Genomic DNA, 20840 nt, shown 5'->3' on the forward strand with positions numbered 1-20840 from the left:
ATATGCCTGCAACAGTTTTATATTAAAAAAATCTAAAACACACAAATTCATTTTCATATAGAATTTTTATAGTGGTTAATATTTATTTTTCATGAGCTAAATTTAATTCATAAAAATGTTTCAGTGGTTAACATATATTTATAAAAAATATATATTTCCACAAAACTCAGAATTTTTATAGTGGTTAATATTTATTTTTCATGAGCTAAATTTAATTCATAAAAATGTTTCAGTGGTTAACATATATTTATAAAAAATATATATTTCCACAAAACTCAAAAGTTTTTATGGTAGGGTGTTATAGTGGTTAATATATATTTATAAAAATATACTGTACCACATATGCCTGCAACAGTTTTTGTACTAGGGTGTTATGTAAACATGTTTTCAGTGGATAACATATAATACCTGCTATGCTTACTCATAATTTAAAATTTCAATCATTGTGGTGAAGAAAATAACAAAGCTCAAACTCAAAAGTGTTGCGATAATAAAAATTGAAAAGTTTTCTGTTCTAGGATGATTTAGTGATTGACTTATATTTATAAATATTTGCTATACCACACATATTACTAAACGCAATTGTGGTAAAGGAAATTAAAAAAATTCAAGTTGAAATTAATAATTGGTTTCAAGTTTTTATGGTAGGGTGTTATGGTGGTTAATATATATTTATAAAATATACTGTACCACATATGCCTGCAACAGTTTTTGTACTAGGGTGTTATGTAAACATGTTTTCAGTGGATAACATATAATACCTGCTATGCTTACTCATAATTTAAAATTTCAATCATTTATATTTATAAATATTTGCTATACCACACATATTACTAAACGCAATTGCGGTAAAGGAAATTAAAAAAATTCAAGTTGAAGTTAATAATTGGTTTCACGTTTATATAATTCCACAAATGCCTGGTATGCTTTCTCATAATTTTAAATTTAAATCATGGTGGTGAAGAAAATAACAAAGCTCAAACTCAAAAGTGCTGCTATAACATAAATTGAAAAGTTTTCTGTACTAGGGTGGTATAGTGGTTAACGTATGCAAATGCAATGCAACAATGTAAATGTGCCCATGAACATTCCATTAAGGAAGAGGGGCGAACAGGGTGGTTAACTTATATTTATTAATATTTGCTATACCACACATATTACTAAACCCAATTGCGGTAAAGGAAATTAAAAAAATTCAAGTTGAAGTTAAGAATTGATTACACTTTTATTGCAAAGAATGCGATAGTATAAATTGTAGAGTTTTTGTAATAGGATGTAACGATTATATTTAATTATACAACTACAAATATTTATATTTTCTATCGAGTTCAGCTTGCAGTCCCATGTATGAATTCCATGTGTTGTTTGTATAAATGAAGTATATACATTTTTATATATCCTTAATTCTTCAATCATCTCTTCAAAAAATTGTTTATGTTCCTTATCAATGTAGGAGTTGTATTCTTTTAATAGATATTTTATATTCGTTGATAATATCATTTTCTTTGAGAAGTTACCCCAACAAAATGAAAAAAGGAACTAATGTATACTTACATTACATAGCCTTATATATCCTAAATAAAGAAAAAACGATATGTTTTTATTTTATTTGCTTTATTTTAAAAAAACATTAATAAATTGACTTAATAAAATAACATTTTTTTCAGCACATCTATAATTAGGGTGTTGTTTATGATAACTACAAATTTTCATATGCAAATTATTTTTATAAAGATTACATATGTTTGAACAGTTAGCATCATCTAAATTTATTATATTTATATCTTCTTCTATTAATTGCTTTATCCATTTTTGTTTTTCACATCCTTTCACAAATATTGTTAGATTTTCTTGTTTTTTTATAAATTTATTTAAATAATCGTTAAATTCTTTAAAAATTATGTTACCATCATTCCATCTCAACCCATGAAAATGTTTCGTAAGCCAGTTATTTGTAATCTTTTCCTTTAATGATAAGGAAGAAAATTTGCAAGGGGGGTATATAATAAACTTTTTAATTGTCTGATTATGTTCAAAAATACAAATTTCCTTCGCAATAAATTTATTATTTAAGAAAAAACCTTGAACATCTATAATTATGAAATTGTTTTTAGACATTTTTACTCATCGGTTGTTAAAATTACAATGATTGTTTTTAACTGTATTGTTCTCATCTAGTTTTCCTATAATATCCTTCAAAGGTTTTGTTATTGGTTGAAATGTATCTTCTAATAGATTATTCCTATCTATTTGATCAAGTTTAATGCTTTTTAACTTTTCTTTCAATACTGCTCGTGTTTTTACAATTTCCTTCAACAAATTGTGTCTCTTCATGATTGGATAATTTATTTTTATTTTTTTTTTGGTTATGTATCAATCTGCTTCCGATCTGCTTTACATCTGCTACAGATCTGCTTTATATCAGCTACCGATCTGCTTTATATCTGCTGCCGATCTGCTTTCTTTCTGTCACCAATCTGCTCTCTATTCTGTTTATAATCTACATTATATCTGTTATCAATCTGATTTATATTATAACTGAATAAAACAATTAAATCCTTTGCGATATCGACCTTTATCAATGGGATCATCCTTGCTCACAATAAGAAATCCATATTTATCTTTCCAACATTCACTACAAAGCTTTAAAAAATCTTTAAATGTCATGTCACCCAAGACATGATCATTATATATATGTTTAATATTCATTTCATCTTGCTTAAATATGATAATCATGTTTGCATTATCACGTATTAAGTGTTTAGGAATCCTTGTATATGTTTGACATAAATAAAAACAATCAATGTGTTTATGTCTTCCCATACAAAAATAATCCCTTATAGTATTTTGTTTATCGCAAATTACATCATCAAATACCATTATAGAATGCATATTTGCTTTGGCTGGACTTATAACTTTTTCATTTTCAGAGAATGTGAATAGGTTTATTCCTTTGATTGGAGTAATCAATTTTTTTAAATATTGATATTTTGGTTGATATAAAGATTTAGAATATATATATATATATTCCTGAATTTGAGACCATTAGGGCTTTCTATGAGACTAATCATAACATTTGTTTTACCACAATTTGATGGACCTACTATAAGGGCGCGTATAGAATTTGGTAATAAAGTACTATGCACAATCCTTTTTTTCTGTGAACAGACATTATCAATGTTTTTCACAGCAATCTGTGTAGTTTGTTCTATTAAACGCATATTGCTAACTAAAATTTTTCAATATAAATTTAAGTATATATATATACAAAAACTCTTATTTTCATTTAAATCGTGTACCCTATCACAACATAATCAAAAAATATTATGGTTATTAATTACAAGATTTCTAATAAATGTAAACAGTCTGTTACTGGATTTGGATTGGTAAACAACTTAATTAATAATCTTCCGTTTGAAGTGCATTTACCTAGATATCAATTTTGTGGACCAGGAACTAAGTTAACCCAACGTTTAGCACAAGGAGACAAAGGAATAAATTTATTGGACTCAGCTTGTAGAGAACACGATATTGCATACTCACAAAATAAAGATATTAATTCTCGTCATCAAGCTGATAAAGTTTTAATAGAAAAAGCTTGGCAAAGAGTTAAATCAACAGATAGCAATTGGAAAGAACGTGCAAACGCTTGGTTAGTAACAAACTTACTTAAAGCAAAAGTTAAATTCGGACTCGGTATGACAACAAAAAGAAAAATGAAGAAAAAGCAATGTAAGCAAAAATTATTTGCATCGACAGTTAAGAATACTTTAAAAGTATTAAAAGATAAGAAACCTAACAATATATATGATGCTATAAAAATTGCAAAAAACGTTGTACATTCAAGTTTTAAAAATAAAAAGAAGAGCAATATTGGTGTACCAAGAGTTATTCGAGTACCAAAAATTGGTGGATTTCTACCAATAGTTCCAATTTTAACTGCGTTATCAGCCCTTGGAGGTTTAGCAACTGGAGGATCGGCTATTGTAAAAGCAGTTAAGGATATCAAAAATGGAAAAGAACAATTAGCTGAAGCTACTCGTCATAACAGATATATGGAATCAATTGCTATGGGAAAAGGATTATATCTTAAACCTTATAAAAAAGGATATGGACTTTACTATAAACCAGCTCCAAAAAACTTCTAAGTAGATTACCCAATCGACCATTGACGGATATCGATTTGGTTAAGTACTGCAAGCCATTGAAACACTTTAGAGGGGTTTTTATGTGTGACTCATTACCAAACAAACCACTACGACAAGAATGTGGAATAGTTAATTTAGACACAACTAATGGGCTAGGAACACATTGGGTTGCCTATTACAAAAATTACAACTATAAGGAATATTTTGATAGTTTTGGTAATTTACAACCACCGTTGGAAATTATTAATTATTTAAAACCACCTATCGAATACAATTATAAACAAAAACAAAAATTTAATACTTACAATTGTGGTCATTTATGTATACAATTTCTCTTCAATAAATATAATATCTTGTGAAAAAAAAAACAAACAAAACCATTTTTTTCTTTTAATTATTTTTTTATTTTATAGTGTCCCCAAGCATAGGTGTCAACACCATTTTCTCTTATAAATCTCTTATCATCTAAATAATTTAAAACTAATTTATGTATATGTTGTGTGTACAATTGATGAATTTTTGATCTAAAAACATACATAGAATCATAATAATTAATTTGTTTAAAAAGACAATTTTTAAAATCGTTGGTTGAAAGTTTTGCTGTAACACAATGTTTTACACCTTTTATTTTCTTTATTTCTTCATCTACTTTATCAATCTTAATTGAATACATTTTTGAGCGTAAACCAATGAACTCCTTCATTATTTTTCCACCACATTCATCTTTCATCATTCCTAGAACTTTTTTGTTTTCTAACGGAAAATTATAAATATTATTAATTGGATACGCTGATGTATCAAAATATTTTGTGATATCATTTCGAATATCATCATAGAAATTTTTTGTTTTAATATCATAAATAAATGAATCGGTATCCATGTAATTTAGAGTAGTTGATTGGTTAAACTTTATTTTCATATAATTATAATGAAAATCATACATTTTCCATTTCGATAGTTCTAAAACAGTAAATCCAATATATATTGGTTTATTATATTCAACATGCGATTTTTTCATTTGAATTACAACCATATCGTTAGATATTTTGAGTGAACTATGAAAATTAGGTTTAGCTATAAGAGCCCTTGCACCCAATTTTCTACCTTTACTCTCCCAGTTAGTTACAATTTTAATACATTTTCTTTTATCAACATTTTCCATCGTCTTACCATAAACAGCATTATTCAATAATTTGAAAAAATTCTGTTCAAACAAATTTTTAGCTAAAGTTCTGTGATAGTTATTTAAATCAATATACTTTTGCAACCAATTCGTTTGTTTAAACTGGAGAATTCTATGTATTTTTTTTTAAAACTAATCCATGTTTAATACACTGTTGAAGAGTTTTATAATGTATGATATAATTAATTTTATCATTTAAATTCAAAACTAATTTAGATTGCCTCATAGAACCAAGTTTTTTATTTTCAGCGCAAAATGGTAGGTCATTGTGATAATCATGTAATGAGGATGGATATTCTAAGTCTACCTCTAATATATATCCTATCTCTGAATCTTCTTTGATATCATTCAAATTAAACATTTCAATATTTTCAACCCATTCAAAATTTTTATAAGGTAGATACTGTGACATAGCATAACCATATAAATTATTAACATCTAAATAAATTAAAAAATTTGAATCTTGACATGGATTATAATCACTTACATATATATTATTTGCAACTGAAAATCGTTTAGAACATTGAACAATCCCTCCTCTAATACCCTCCACAATAAAATTGTACTTTTCAAAGTCAGTTAATAATTCTAGTTCTATTCCAGTTGTTTTTAACATTGCACTCCAAGACAAACCAGGTGCTGTATAATATTGACATGGATCTAAATTATAAATTTTTTTACATACTTTTCTAAAATTTTCAAACACATCGCATAATAACAAAACATCAACTTTCAAATAAAGTAATAAGTAATCTTTTAAATTTTTACATTTAAATATATTCCATACATTTTTAGCGTGTGTATAATCATCCTCACTACAAACCTCATTAGTTAGCTTATTAAAAAAATTGGAAATAGGTGGTAAAGCGTTTTCTTCTAATCGTTCAGGAGAATCTAAATAGTCATAAGGAAATACACCTTTACGCTTCATTAAATTAAATTCACTATCGTTAACAAAAGTTGATTTAACAGCATTGAAATCTTCATCAGATAAATAACCTGCTAGCTTTTCTAAGCTAGATGCCATAAATTTACATGAATCTAGAAAACGTATTTCAATACTCTTATTTGAATCTATATAAATTCTTTTCGATATAGAAATATAAAGTTCCTTATTTAATGGAAGAATATTTATATCACCAACTACAGAGGAGAGTTCTCTAACAAACAAATGAGAATCATATGCTGAAAGATTATGAAAAAATACTGGAACGAAATTTGCTATTTGATACTCTAAATTACAATTTTTATGAGCAGGTCCTCTGTATTCACCTGTCAAATGACAATGATCAGCTACTCTAACATCAGTATTTAAAAAAGACTTTTCACAAATATGACAAATCGGATGTTCCTTTTGGTATTGTAGTTGAATTAATGTTAAGGAATTCATTGGTTTTACTTTAGATAAATAATTATTATAAATCCATACAATCTCTCCCACTAATGAGTTAAAAAAATGTTTTGTACAGTCTTCACCTGAATAAATTTTAATCTTATCTAAATTTGAATCAAATGAACATTTGATATAATAACTGTATGCAAATGGAATATGTTTTTGAACTGATTTTACTTTACTTGAATTTTGTATCTCTAACGGTTGAAGAATGCACTCAAAATCGGCATAAATTGAGAATGGAATATCTAATTTATGTTTAAAATTCTTAAATTTAAGTATTTTATCTTTATCTGATGGCATTGTTGTTACCATCTTTTTACACTCACGTTTGTGTTTCTCTAGTCTACTACTTGAAGAAACATGAGTTAAGCAGGTGTTACAAAAATGAATCCTATTTTTTTTCTTTGTTATAGAACTTCGCAACAATCTAAAAATATATATATATATTTTTTTAATAAATTAGTATTGTATTGTAATTAAAATAAATATCTTATTATTTTTACCTTGATATATTTTTTATCCAGATGTAATGAAATTTATCATCCTCTTCTATTAGAAGAAGATTGATGTGAGTTGATTTCTCAGCTTCTGTAAAATAGTAAGGACCTATAACCTTAGCATCCTCTAAACCGAACACATTTATACTTATATCAGGATTCTGCAGCTCAAAGACTCTGATTTTATTTATGGTAAGGGGAAATTCCATGTTTTCAAAATTTAATATTATATTATTTTCCAATGTTATAATGTTTGCCTTAATGTCCGTTACTTTGTAGTTGCTACATTTATGTGGTTTCTTTTCATTTGGAAGTGGATTTAATGCTGATATTATTGCCCATTTAAAACAATAAACATCATTGTTTTGCACATTAATGCAAGCCTTTTTATTCCTTATTTTGGGAGGAAGATTTATGTATTGAGATCCTCTCAAACATGTATATTTGTTGATGTTGATCTCTAGATATTTTATTTCGATTAAAGTCCATCCACTATCTCGTTCTTGGAATTCACTCATTTTTTTAATTATTTCATTACAATTTTCATTATAATGATTTAAAATTTCGTCCAGTGTACTTGAGGGAGATAGTATCAACATTTTTGTGTGATGTGTAAATAAACTAACTTCATCTTCCGCATTCTCTTTCATCAAAATATAATTACAATGTAGTGTACAATTATATTTAATAGATTCATGCTTTTGCAACGCCTTTTGAATTATATTGATTACTTTTTCTTGAATTGATTCGAAAAAGTTTTCGGGTATCAAGTTATTGATATCACTATTTTTTATTTTATAACTTTCTATTCGATTTTGAAAGCTAGATCCAAAGCAAGACACATCCTTATCTATCCATTTTACACACTTATCGATGTGTGTGTTAGTGCTGATATGATTCTTCCACTGATTTTTTGGAATAGTTAAATTGCAATTTTCACAGTATACCGTTTTTTCCTCTTTTTTTTCATTGTGTTCCATTGACTTCATATGCTTTAAAAGCTCTGGATAAGTACTAAATTTCACATTACATTTCACACACTCAATTGAATGTTGTAAACGCAAATGACGATTCAAAGATTGTTTATGTTCGTAAGTTTTCTCACAAATATAACATACAAATTCTCTCATTTTTTTATAACAATTATTTTGAATTTTGATTAAATAAATGATTTTTAATATAATGATTAAAATATGAAACCGTTTGCCCTTTTTATACGAAAACAAATATAATTTTTTACTCTTGTTCTTCCTGGAAAAAAATAGAACTACCCTCACCACAATTATTTCATCACACTCTAGTGTGGGTTTTAGAAATATGTGTGGTATAGCATATATTAATAAATATATGTTAACCACCCTGTTCGCCCCTCTTCCTTAATGGAATGTTCATGGGTACATTCACATTATCGCATTGTATTTGCATACGTTAACCACTATACCACCCTAGTACAGAAAACTTTTCAATTTATGTTATAGCAACACTTTTGAGTTTGAGCTTTGTTATTTTCTTCACCACAATGATTGAAATTTAAAATTATGATAAAGCATACCAGGCATTTGTGGAATTATATAAACGTGAAACCAATTATTAACTTCAACTTGAATTTTTTTTAATTTCCTTTACCGCAATTGCGTTTAGTAATATGTGTGGTATAGCAAATATTTATAAATATAAGTCAGTCAATAAATCATTCTAGAACAGAAAACTTTTCAATTTTTATTATCACAACACTTTTGAGTTTGAGCTTTGTAATTTTAAATTATGAGAAAGCATAGCAGGTATTATATGTTAACCACTGAAAACATGTTGACATAACACCCTAGTTCTAATTTTAAACTACCCTCACCACAACTCTGGGCGATGAGTCATCATCGAAATCTGCCACTGCGCCCTGCGATCTGCGATCTGCGCCCTGCGATCTGCGCCCTGCGATCTGCGCCCTGCGATCTGCACCACTATGTCCGTCCACACATTTCAACCGGCGGTCGCCACCTGCGCTACGATCAGCTGCGGTTGCGGTCACCTGCGCTTTCAATCCCATGCGCTTGCGGTCACGTGCGGTGCGGGGGCGGTGCGGGTGGGGTGCAGGCGGGTGCGGTGCGGTAGGGTGGGGTGCGGTGGGGTGGGGTGCGGGTGGGGTGCGGGTGGGGTGCGGGTGGGGTTGCGGTTATGACGTCATCATTGCGGTTGCGGTTGCGGTTGCGGTTATGACGTCATCATTGCGGTTGCGGTTGCGGTTGCGGTTGCGGTTGCGGTTATCAAGGCGATGAGTCATCAATGCTCGATGCTCGGTTTTGGAATCCCCCTATTTATACTACTTATATCGGCCCTCTTTATCCCTTGTAGTAGTCGCTGCATACAAATCCTCACAATACTGATCTGAACGAGATAAAAACGTCTTCCTTGGAAGGTCTTCCACCTCCCAAAAACGGGAAATCAGTGATTCTAGAGCAACTTCACAAAAATAAGACACAACTCTAGGAGATGAAGGAATGGATTCAGAAGGAATTGGACCTGTAAGGATCCATCCAAATACAGTTTCCTGTGCAAGCAACGATCCACAGACTTCTCGTCTAATGCCCGAGAGCATTATAAATGGAAGAATGTCCCCACCTAGAAGAAGATCAATTTTGGAACTTTCATAAAACCGGGGGTCTGCAAAAGGAATGTCGGGCAAATCGACTAATGAGTTCGGATGAAAGGTTCTCGATGGCAGGCTTCCTGACAAATGTGGTACCACCAGTGCTGAAGCCCAGACCTCAAAATTCGGATCCACTATTGAATTTAACTTGAAACGGCATTCCTTCTGAACGGAGGCGGAAATTGTATTATTTAACCCCGAAATACTCGCACTCATACGTTTGAACGGCAATTTAAGCTGATTGAACAACTTCTCGGAAATGAAGGTACCCTCAGAACCTGAATCAACTAGTGCTCTTGCCAGATAATCCAAACCATTATGACAAATCTTCACCATAGCCGTGCCCAACAGAACCCCTTTGGAATGACTTGAAAAGCATGTCTGTATTAAACCACCTCCGGAATTAGTGGACTGTAGAGTACAGGAATTTGGTATCGGAGATGTGACAGAACTGGAAGTGGTATGAGCGTTCGTATCGGGCTGGCCCTGGGTCGAAGGCGTCTGTTCTCGGTGTAGTAAAGAATTGTGGCGTTTGTTGCACTTCAGACAAGAAAACTTACTCGAACAGTGTCTCACGGAATGGGATTTGGAAAAACAATTTAGGCATAGACTCAATCTCTTAATTTCCGCCAACCTCTGATTCACACTCATTTGCAAAAACTTAGGACACTTTCGAATAACGTGAACCTCATTAGGGCACAGTTTGCAGTTGGACTCAGAAACTTTATTCTGAAAAGCCCTTATGTTCTTGCCCCCGGACTTCGGGCATGACCTCTGCCCCGTATTAGAGCCAGTCGACATCGTGTCCTTTTTACGGATTTCGGACACAGATTCTAAGGTCCTATGTCGATTTGTCAGAAATGTATCGAAGACAGACCATTTCGGAATTAAAGTTTTGTCCTCCAATGTCTGTTCCCATAAAGTAAGGGTCACGTCAGGAAGACGACTGGAGCATATATAAATGAAAATGGGGTCCCAACTGTCAACATCAATGTCATAAAGCTTCAACATGGAGATGCAAGCATTTATGTCTCGCTGAAGAGACTTAAGTGCGCCGGCAGATTCTGAATGAATGGAAGAAATATTAAAAAGTGCCTTCAGTTGAGTGTTGACAAGAACCCGTTTGTTCTCGTACCGTGAACAAAGACTTCTCCAAGCCAAGGCAAAATTCTCCTGAGTCAAAGGGAATTTCCTCACTATCTCATTGGCCTCTCCCTTCGTCCTTTGAGTCAGATGAAATAGCTTCTCCACCGGACTAAGACGAGAATTCCGAATACAGACCGCCGTAAACATGTCCCGGAATGTGGGCCATGTGGGATAATCGCCACCGAATGTAGGAATTTCACATGGTGGGAGTTTAAATCCCTGAGGTTGATTCGAAGCCGTTGTAGAAATGGGTTGGGAGAGCTGTTGAAGCACCTCCCCTAAATGTTCAACGCATCGACAATAAGTTGAGAAAGCACTTCTAAACTTTGACTTGACCATTTCAACCTCAGAAGCCTTCTCGTCATTTCCCCCAAAAGGCATCTCATCCCCAACTGCCTCCTCTTCCAAATCGCCAAGGCATTGCTCGTAAACTGGCTTCAGCCTATCCCAAATTTCCTTGACTTCCTCCTTGTGCGTCTCAACAGCATAACATGAGGACAACTTGGTATGCTTATCATTAAGGAGTGCCTCAAATTCGACAAGCCTGTCAGACAATCGGATGAACTTATCCAAGGACATGATCGTATCTACATTCGATTGCCTTTATACAATCTCAAAAGCACCGTGGGAAGGCAGTAGATAAAAAAAATGTGGGGAAATGCACAGCAAACCAAAAATCGACTAGGTCGAATAATTCTGTTCCTTAACAGGAAGTCTCTATTCAAACAGATTTCGCCCGTAGACAAAATATAGAATTAATTCCTGTTAATCAAACAAAGCGTAAAATGTACCTTCGAAACACAAAAGTATCTAGTCACACTGAAAAACCAAGAAAAAGAATATTCAACCACAAATGGATCCCAACAGAGATTCAAAAACATAAGTCATAGATACATCGCTAGGCTAAACTGCACTAGTGACGTCATGAATCAGCTGTAGCCTTATTCAAAACTGTTGGGGGTCAATAACCTCGAAAGAAGAAAGAAGGAATGGAGAACGGAGAACCGAAATATTTATAACTCAAGAGAGGAAATCAACCACTGCGCAGACTCCAATAAATACAGGCACCAGTGATGAAAATCAGATTGGCTCCAAACATAGAAGAGAAAATTGTACCCACAAGCGAACTTATTAGTACACAGCGCATGGGAGTAGTGTAGTCATAAAATAACTTGTTTGTACCCCTATGATACAATCGTATGACAAGTTATGATCACTGACAAAATGAAATGAAGCTTCTATGTGGAAAGATCACTTGTAAGAGAGTGCAATGGTTTGAGTGATAGAGAATAGGAGTGGTAATTAGAAAAAAAAGAGTTGACTTAGGGACAATGGGAATGAACAGAAGATATCGTAAATGACTGGATGATCTCAAATAACAACAAATAGCTGAAAATCAAAATAAGCATACATTCACTGCAAGAGAAATAACCACAGAGCACAATGAAATCCCATATCATCTTTGGCTACTGTGCATTCATGGGTATATCAACTGCAAAGTAGGAAGCGCGCACTGAACATACACCACCGATTTTACTTTGCCTCATGCACATGGATATTGAAAGAATTTTTTCTTTACTTCATTTATGGAATGTTTGTATTTTTGGATTTAAAAACACACGACTCACCAATGCTTTGTCCATGAAGGGCCCATGCCTTATGGTCCAATTAATCCAATATTTCAGGCAATGCTTGTAAACGAAGTCTTGGTGATTATTTTGTCACATTAATAAGTGTATTTTCCATAGTGACCAAACAAATGTATGATCTCCCAGTTTGGCTTATATAAATTCTGTATGCGGACTAATTAATTTATTTTCTTCTTATAGCACAATTTATAAATTTGACACGTGGTTAAATGCGCTTTTGACTGTAGCTTATTCTGTGTCAATCCTCACTCTATAGCACCTCAATAACAAATAGCTAGAACACAAAAGGCAATGTAACACTAACCTGTTTTTATCGGGATGACAAGAACTGGAACTTCTGGAATTGAAACTTCTGAGAGTGCCTGCTCCAAGAGGTCGTAGGTATCAGGTTCGAATTGGACCAAAATGTTTATGTGTGCGGGAGTGCACTTCGATCTGTGGGAAGATGGTGTATTGATTGAGTCCACTGCAAAAGTCAGAAGTAACACTTCACTAATGGCTTTGCATCTTCGTAAGAATGGTTGGAGAATATGTTCCCAGTGAACATATGAAAACAAAAGGAATGAGAAAAAGCAGTGGAGTTAGGATTGAACAAATATGCTTGGATTTTATTGAGGGGGAATACGTCTTACCAGTATGAAGATGAACAGCGAATGAGACAGAAGGCCTCAGATTTTTTTGCGGAAATATCAATTTTGATGGGTTACTAATCGCGGCGAAAAAATACGTCATTTGATGAAACGTCAAAACAAGATTGTAAATAATCCAATATGGTTATCTGGGGATTTTCGATAAACAAATTGGGAATGTAGTTTGACCGTAAAATATGTAGGGGTTTTGGATGTAAACACTCACTGTCCCAAATTTCGGCGCATTTTATGAAACCAAAACCTGAAATCGAAAGATCAGTCTATATGGCAGCTATATCCAAATCAGGACCGATATGCACCAAATTGATGAGGGATATCAAAAGGCCTAACACAATTCACTGTCCCAAATTTCAGCAAAATCGGATAATAAATGTGGCTGTTATGGGCCTTAGACCCTAAATCGGAGGATCGGTCTATATGGCAGCTATATCCAAATCTGAACCGATCTGAACCAAATTGACGAAGGATGTCGAAGGGCCTAACACAACTCACTGTCCCAAATTTCATCAAAATCGGATAATAATTGTGTCTTTTATGGGCCTAAGACCCTAAATCGGCGGATCGGTCTATATGGCAGCTATATCCAAATCTGGACCGATCTGAGCCAAATTGACGAAGGATGTCTAAGGGCCTAACACAATTCACTGTCCCAAATTTCATCAATATCGGATAATAAATGTGTCTTTTATGGGCCTAAGACCCTAAATCGGCGGATCGGTCTATATGGCAGCTATATCCAAATCTGAACCGATCTGAGCCAAATTGACGAAGGATGTCGAAGGGCCTAACACAACTCACTGTCCCAAATTTCATCAAAATCGGATAATAATTGTGTCTTTTATGGGCCTAAGACCCTAAACCGGAGGATCGGTCTGAATGGCAGCTATATCTTCTGGCTATATGAAGATATAGTCCGATATTGCCCATCTTCGAACTTAACCTGCTTATGGACAAAAAAAGAATCTGTGCAAAATTTCAGCTCAATATCTCTATTTTTAAAGACTGTAGCGTGATTTCAACAGACAGACGGACGGGCATGTCTAGATCGTCTTAGATTTTTACGCTGATCAAGAATATGTATACTTTATAGGGTCGGAAATGGGTATTTCGATGTTTTTTTCTAGGACATATATAAGTTGGCTTGTCTGTAGCAAAATGTCCTCCTGAGAGGATACTGGTAGTCAGTCCAACTAAATATTACCAACCAATGAATTTTAAACGAATAAAGCAATTGGCTTCAAATTTTGCACACATACTTTTTTTTTGATTAAAAATGGACCATATGAGTTCATGTTTCGATATAGCTTCCATATATACCGATCAATAAATGTGACTTCTTAAGCCCCTAGGGGGCGAAATTGTTATCCGATTTTGCTTAAATTGTAAAAAGTTTGGTGCAATTATTTCTATAACCTGATATGACTCGCATATATAGCGATCAACCGATTTGACGTCTTGAGCCCCTAGAGGACGCCATTTTTATCCTATTTGAATGAAATTTTACACAATGACTTTTGTTATGGCTTTCAACATACATGCCAAGTTTGGTTCAACATACATGCCAAGTTTTGTTAGGCTTTTTGTGCATTAGTGGGGTGATAATCACCGCTGAAAGATCTTTTCTGATATTCGCAACAGGATTCGAGCCCCGAGGGGCAGCGACATAGTTGCACCTGCTAAATTAAGAAACACGTTGGTCCCCAATTCCCTTCTTGATGCCATCTTCAAAACAACAGATCAATTTCCATAACTCGTTATGGAAATTCTGACCGCATAACTTCAGCTTACATTCTATCCCACTTTAGCAACTTTGCATTGCTCGCATTCTCAATTATGTCAAAAACATATACGTATACATATTTCAGCATTTTCATTAAAATGCTAATTTATCAAAAGTAAGGTGGAACGCCATGCTCATCACCATAATCATCAACGCCATCATCACATTTTCATGAAAATATTTCATTGTGCGACGATTTTACTTTGACTTGTCAGAGGTAAGGTGGCATAAGCAAAACCGCCAACAAGACTCTATGACTTTTGTAGAAATTCTCCCAGCGTGATTGTGTGTGAGTGTGCATGTGAATTATTAAGGCCATAATGCTGAAGAAAGGGTAGAAAATGGGAAAGTGAAGCTGCCAAGAGAGAGAGAGAGCGAGTGACCTAACCAACAGCAGCACCCACAGCCGCTAACAAACCAAACACTTTCAGGACTTTGTTGGCAAGGCACAAAACCAAATACAAGACTTTTTGCAACTAACACAAAGTAAAGGCGGCGAGGCAAATATGGCGGGTGTGGCATAAAAATCAGTATTACCTAAAATCACATACACATGGATGGAGAAAGGCATTCAACAACAACCTACTGATGAAGAAATGAAGAAAGTCTTAGCCGCTGCAACAATCCCACCATACTAAATGCTGCCAGTAAGAAACTAGTCGCCGGCGACCAAGCTAAACAAATGCCAACTAACTTGGCCCATGGGGACGGCGGCCTGACAAACACGAATACATGCAACAACAAAAGGACGACAACATACAATGGCAGACTGTTAATCACACTAACACTCGCCCTCGCACCAACAGCAGCAAAAGCAAAGAACAACAACCTGCAAGCACAGCACCTTCATTAGGGCAAAGACTTGGCCATAACAATAACAACAACCATAAAATAATAACAACCTGCCCTCTTGGCCCCCACAGGACAAGCAACGCACACACGCGCACACACACACACCCATTTATACAGGGAAGACGACATACATATGCAAGTTGTATGTATGAAGTAGCACAACATCCCCAGGAATAACAATGGGCTATACACCAACAATAACCCAGTCAGCTAGTCAGTCAGTCAGCCACATTGTCATAGCAGCTTATCGGTCGACCAACCCCAGTGCCAGAAGGCAACTCAGCCCAGCCATCCAATGCACTTTGTTATGACCTAATTTCGTATGGTTTGCTACAAAAGATTGTGCAAAAATAGAAGAACGTCAATGACAGCCAAGGCAGAAGAGGTAATTTTCAAAACATAAATAATTTAGAAACATTCACTAGTACACACACACACGCACACATGTGTATCTCTGTGTTTGAGTGAGTGTTTGAAATTATCCTTGCATGTATGCAAATGATGTTAGAAAATAACAAACATTATTTGCCAATTACGAGAGTCGCTAGGAAATGATTTTTGCTAGAGGTCCTGAAAAAGTTTAAGACTATGGAACAAAAAAAAAATATTCAAATTCTAAGCACTAGGGTTAAAGAAAACGTAGTTAACGAAGCCGCCACAAACATGTATGGGGGGGGGAGGGTGAATTCCAATAAAATTTTGTCGGTTGGAGGAAAATTCTTTGAAACTATGCTTTTGAAGAAAATTTCATGAAATTGAAGTATAGGCAACTTTACTTTGTCGGCCTTATAAAACGTAGAAGGGGCTTATGACAGCAAGAGTTCATACATGACTCTGTTAGGCATGACAATCCCTTCAGATGGATTGGGTTGATACAAATCTAATGGACAGGATTTTCATCGAAACACAAACAGAGGGTTGATTAGTTAGATTATCACTAGAGAAACACAAGACGGGGTTTTATCCCCTCCCTTGAGGCTCAAGAGGCTGAGGCGAGCACTTCTATTCTCTACGACGCAGAAAGACTGCTGCCTGGAAGAGCGAATACTAATAGGCTGGGCATAGATCCCAGAAAAAATGAGCTGTTATTGTTGGCCTATATGAGGAAGGGTTGGAGTTCCAATCCAAAGAATTGAGGAGGTTATGAAGTGGAAATTTGCCAACGAACATTTCATTAAGGAATTTCGAGGAAACGTCTTGCATATCAATGACTGCAGCCCGATTCAAATTTTAGCTCAGTGAAGGGACCTTCTTTTCAAAGTCGAGGTTTTACACGACTCACAAGTGTCGCCGGAGTTATTAGTGAGGATAATTGATTATGAAATAATTTTCTGATATTCTTACACGACTCACAAGTGTCGCCGGAGTTATTTGTGAGGATAATTAATGATGAAATAATTTTCTGATATTCTGGTCTGGATTCGAACCAAGGCGTTTAGCGTCACAAAAGCGATATGGCAGTTATATCAGGTAATGAACCGATTTGGATCATACTTGGCACAGTTGTTGGAAGTAATATCAAAAAACTATTTCAGCCAAATCGGATAAGAATTGCGCCCTCTAAAAGCTCAAAAAGTCTAATCGGGGGATCGGTTTGTATGGCAGCTATATCAGGTTGTGGGCTGATTTAGACCATACTTAGCACAGTTGTTGGAAGTCATAACAAAACACCTCATGCTAAATTTCATCCGAATCGGATAAGAATTGCACCCTCTAGAAGCTCAAGAAGTCTAATCGGGAGATCGGTTTATATGGCAGCTATATCAGGTTATGGACAGATTTGGTCCATACTTGGCACAGTTGTTAGAAGTCATACCAAATGGACATGTGCAAAATTTCAAACAAATTAGATAACAATTGCGCTCTCTAGAGGCTCAAGAAGTCTAATCTGAAGATCGGTTAATATGGCAGCTATATCAGGTTATGGACTTATTTAGACCATACATGACACAGTTGTTAGAAGTCATACCAAAACGGCATGTGCAAAATTTAAGTCGAATCGCATAAGAATTGCGCCCTCTAGAAGCTCAAGAAATCAAGACTCAAGATCGATTTGTATGGCAGCTTTATCGAAACATGAACCGATTTTTTACGCTCTACTCCTGACATTACTTGAGCTGGAGGTGCAAGTTAGGGGCTTTGGCCGGGGACAACGGTACAGTAAGGCAGTATTTATAACGATTCTCACTTATTAGTGTCTAGATTTGATTTTCAGAAAGAGTGAATCTCTGCGGCGATATTAAGAAATCAAAAGCGCCAAGGTGATGGGTAGAAGGTTGAGGGCTCCGACCGATTCTCACTTAATTGTGTCTAGGTTGGGCTTTCAGGAAGTAGGAATCTTCGCTGTATAGCTAAGAATAAGAAGGTACCGCTGTGGTACTGATCTAAGAGGCTATGTATAAAACCCTAAAGGAAGTGTTTATTGCTATACATGGTCTGAAGGCACTGCCTATGCTCGCCTTTGGTAGGTATGACCATAGAAGGGACTGTAAAAGAAATGTGTGGAGCCAAAAGGGTCCTAAATGCTGCCTACTTATGTCGTTACTCGATATTTACTGCAGAAATTCGATGAGATTCAGTCTTAGAAGAAAGGTTGCCCCAGCAGATTGATCAAAAGTCTAGATAAAAACTTCGATGAAAAGGTTAGGTCCTTCTTGACCTATTCTGAGAAGTTTCTTGAGCTGGAGGTGGATGTTGGGGTCTCTGGCCAGGGATGGTATATTGAATGCTAAGACAGTATTTAGACCGATTCCCACTTATTAGTTTCTGGGCTGAGCTTTCAGAATGGGGGAATCTCAGCGGCACAGTCATGAAATGCAGATCATCGCGATGATCGGTAGAAGTTTGAAAGCTCAGACTAATTCTCACTTACAAGTATCTGAGTTGGGCCCTAAAGAAGAGTTACTACGGTGGTGCTGACCTTAGAAGTTATGTATAAAAACCCCAGGGATGTGCCCTCCTAGTCTTTTCTTCGATAGAAAAATTTCATTGAAATTAGAAAAAATTTCATAATAATTTGAAAAAATTTATTGAAATTAGAAAATTTTCATTGAAATTAGAAAAATTTCATTGAAATTAGAAAAATTTCATAGTAATTAGAAAAATTTCATTGAAATTAGAAAATTTTAATTGAAATTAGAAAAATTTCATTGAAATTAGAAAAATTTCATTGAAATTAAAAAGAATGTCTTTAAAATAAGAAAAATTTCATTAAAATTAGAAAATTTTCATTGAAATTAGAAAAATTTCATTGAAATTAGAAAAAATTTATTGAAATTAGAAAAGTTTCATTGGAATTAGAAAAATTTCATTGAAAATAGAAAAATTTCATTGAAATAAGAAAAATTGCATTGAAATTAGAAAAATTTCATTGAAATTAAAAAAAAAATTCAATGAACTTAGAAAAATTGCATTGAAATTAGAAAAAATTCTTTGAAAATAAAAAATTTCATTGAAATTAGAAAATTTTCATTGAAGTTAAAAAAAAAATTCATTGAAATTAGAAAATTTTCATTAAAATTAAAAAAAATTCAATGAAACTTAAAATTTCATGGAAATTTTTAAAATATCCATACAATTTTTCAAACATATTATGGAAATTTGAAAAATTTCATGGAAATTAGAAACATTTCATTGAAGTTAGAAAAATTTTATTGAAATTAAATAAATTTTTTTGAAATTAAAAAAATTTCATTGAAATTAGAAAAATTTCATTGAAATTAAAAAAATTTCATTGAAATTAAAAAAATGTAAATGAACTTAGAAAAATTTCATTGAAATTAGAAAACATTCATTGAAATTAGAAAAGTTTTATTGGAATTAGAAAAATTTCATTGAAAATAGAAAAATTTCATTAAAATTATAAAAATTTCATTGAAATTATAAAAATTTCATTGAAATTAGAAAAATTTCATTGAAATTAAAAAAATTTCATTGTAATTAGAAAAATTTCAGCGTGCTAAGTTCGGCCGGGCATTTTTGAAATTCTGGGAAACCAGCAAAAATTAAAGCTTCTAGGAACCGAACAATTGTGATCGAGAGATCGGCTTACATGGGAACTATATCAGGTTATAGACTGATTTGGAAAATATTTGGCACAGTTGATGGAAGTCGTAACAGAACCACCGCATACAAAATTTTAGACAAATCGAACAAAAATTAAAGCTTGTAAGAAGTCACATTGGTAAATATAGGAGCTATATCAGTTTATAGACCGATTTGGAAGACAAAAAAGAACACTACACGCAAAATTTCAACCAATCGGATAAAAATTGTGGCTTCCAGAGGCCCAAGAAGTCAAATAGGGATATCGGTTTATATGGGAGCTATATCAGGATATAGACCGATTTGGACCGTACTTGGCACAGGTGTTGGAAATCCTAACAGAACACTACATGCAAAATGTCAGCCAAATCGAACAAAAATTGCTGCTTGTATGGGCTCACGATGTAAAATCGCGTGATCGGTTTATATGGGGCTATATCCAAATCTGAATCGATATGGCCCATTTGCAATTCCCAACGACCTACATCAAATAAAGGTATCTGTGCAAAATTTCACGCGGCTGGCATTCCGCGTTCGACCTCTATCGTGATTTCGTCACACGGACAAGACTAGATCGATTCAGAATGTCGAGACGATCGAAAATATAGTACATTTGGGTTGCCCAAAAAGTAATTGCGGATTTTTTAAAAGAAAGTAAATGCATTTTTAATAAAACTTAGAATGAACTTTAATCAAATATACTTTGTTTACACTTTTTTTCTAAAGCAAACTAAAAGTAACAGCTGATAACTGACAGAAGAAAGAATGCAATTACAGAGTCACCAGCTGTGAAAAAATTTGTCAACGCCGACTATATGAAAAATCCGCAATTACTTTTTGGGCAACACAAT

At 33.8% G+C, this 20840-nt stretch overlaps 2 protein-coding genes across 17 annotated transcripts in view; both read right to left on the reverse strand.

Annotated features, from left to right (window-relative positions):
* The window catches only part of LOC106080707 (mitogen-activated protein kinase kinase kinase kinase 5), a 440370-nt gene that overhangs the window by 383882 nt on the left and 35648 nt on the right, over positions 1 to 20840 (reverse strand). The window lies entirely within an intron of this gene.
* On the reverse strand, positions 4375 to 8523 carry LOC131998068 (uncharacterized). Of its 6 annotated transcripts, none has more exons than XM_059370132.1 (3): positions 7373 to 8523; positions 7231 to 7315; positions 4375 to 7154 (listed from the first exon to the last, which is right to left on the reverse strand). In XM_059370132.1, exons 1-3 carry the CDS (start codon positions 8352 to 8354, stop codon positions 5444 to 5446), a joined length of 2778 nt encoding a protein of 925 aa, XP_059226115.1. In that variant the 5' UTR covers positions 8355 to 8523; the 3' UTR covers positions 4375 to 5443. The 6 variants fall into 6 exon arrangements, with proteins under 6 accessions (XP_059226115.1, XP_059226118.1, XP_059226119.1 ...); XM_059370135.1 differs by having other exon boundaries at positions 4375 to 4613; positions 7054 to 7154; positions 7231 to 8523; XM_059370136.1 differs by having other exon boundaries at positions 4375 to 4672; positions 7054 to 7154; positions 7231 to 8523.

The sequence above is a fragment of the Stomoxys calcitrans genome, chromosome 5, assembly GCF_963082655.1.
Source record: "Stomoxys calcitrans chromosome 5, idStoCalc2.1, whole genome shotgun sequence".
Lineage (NCBI taxonomy): Eukaryota > Metazoa > Arthropoda > Insecta > Diptera > Muscidae > Stomoxys > Stomoxys calcitrans.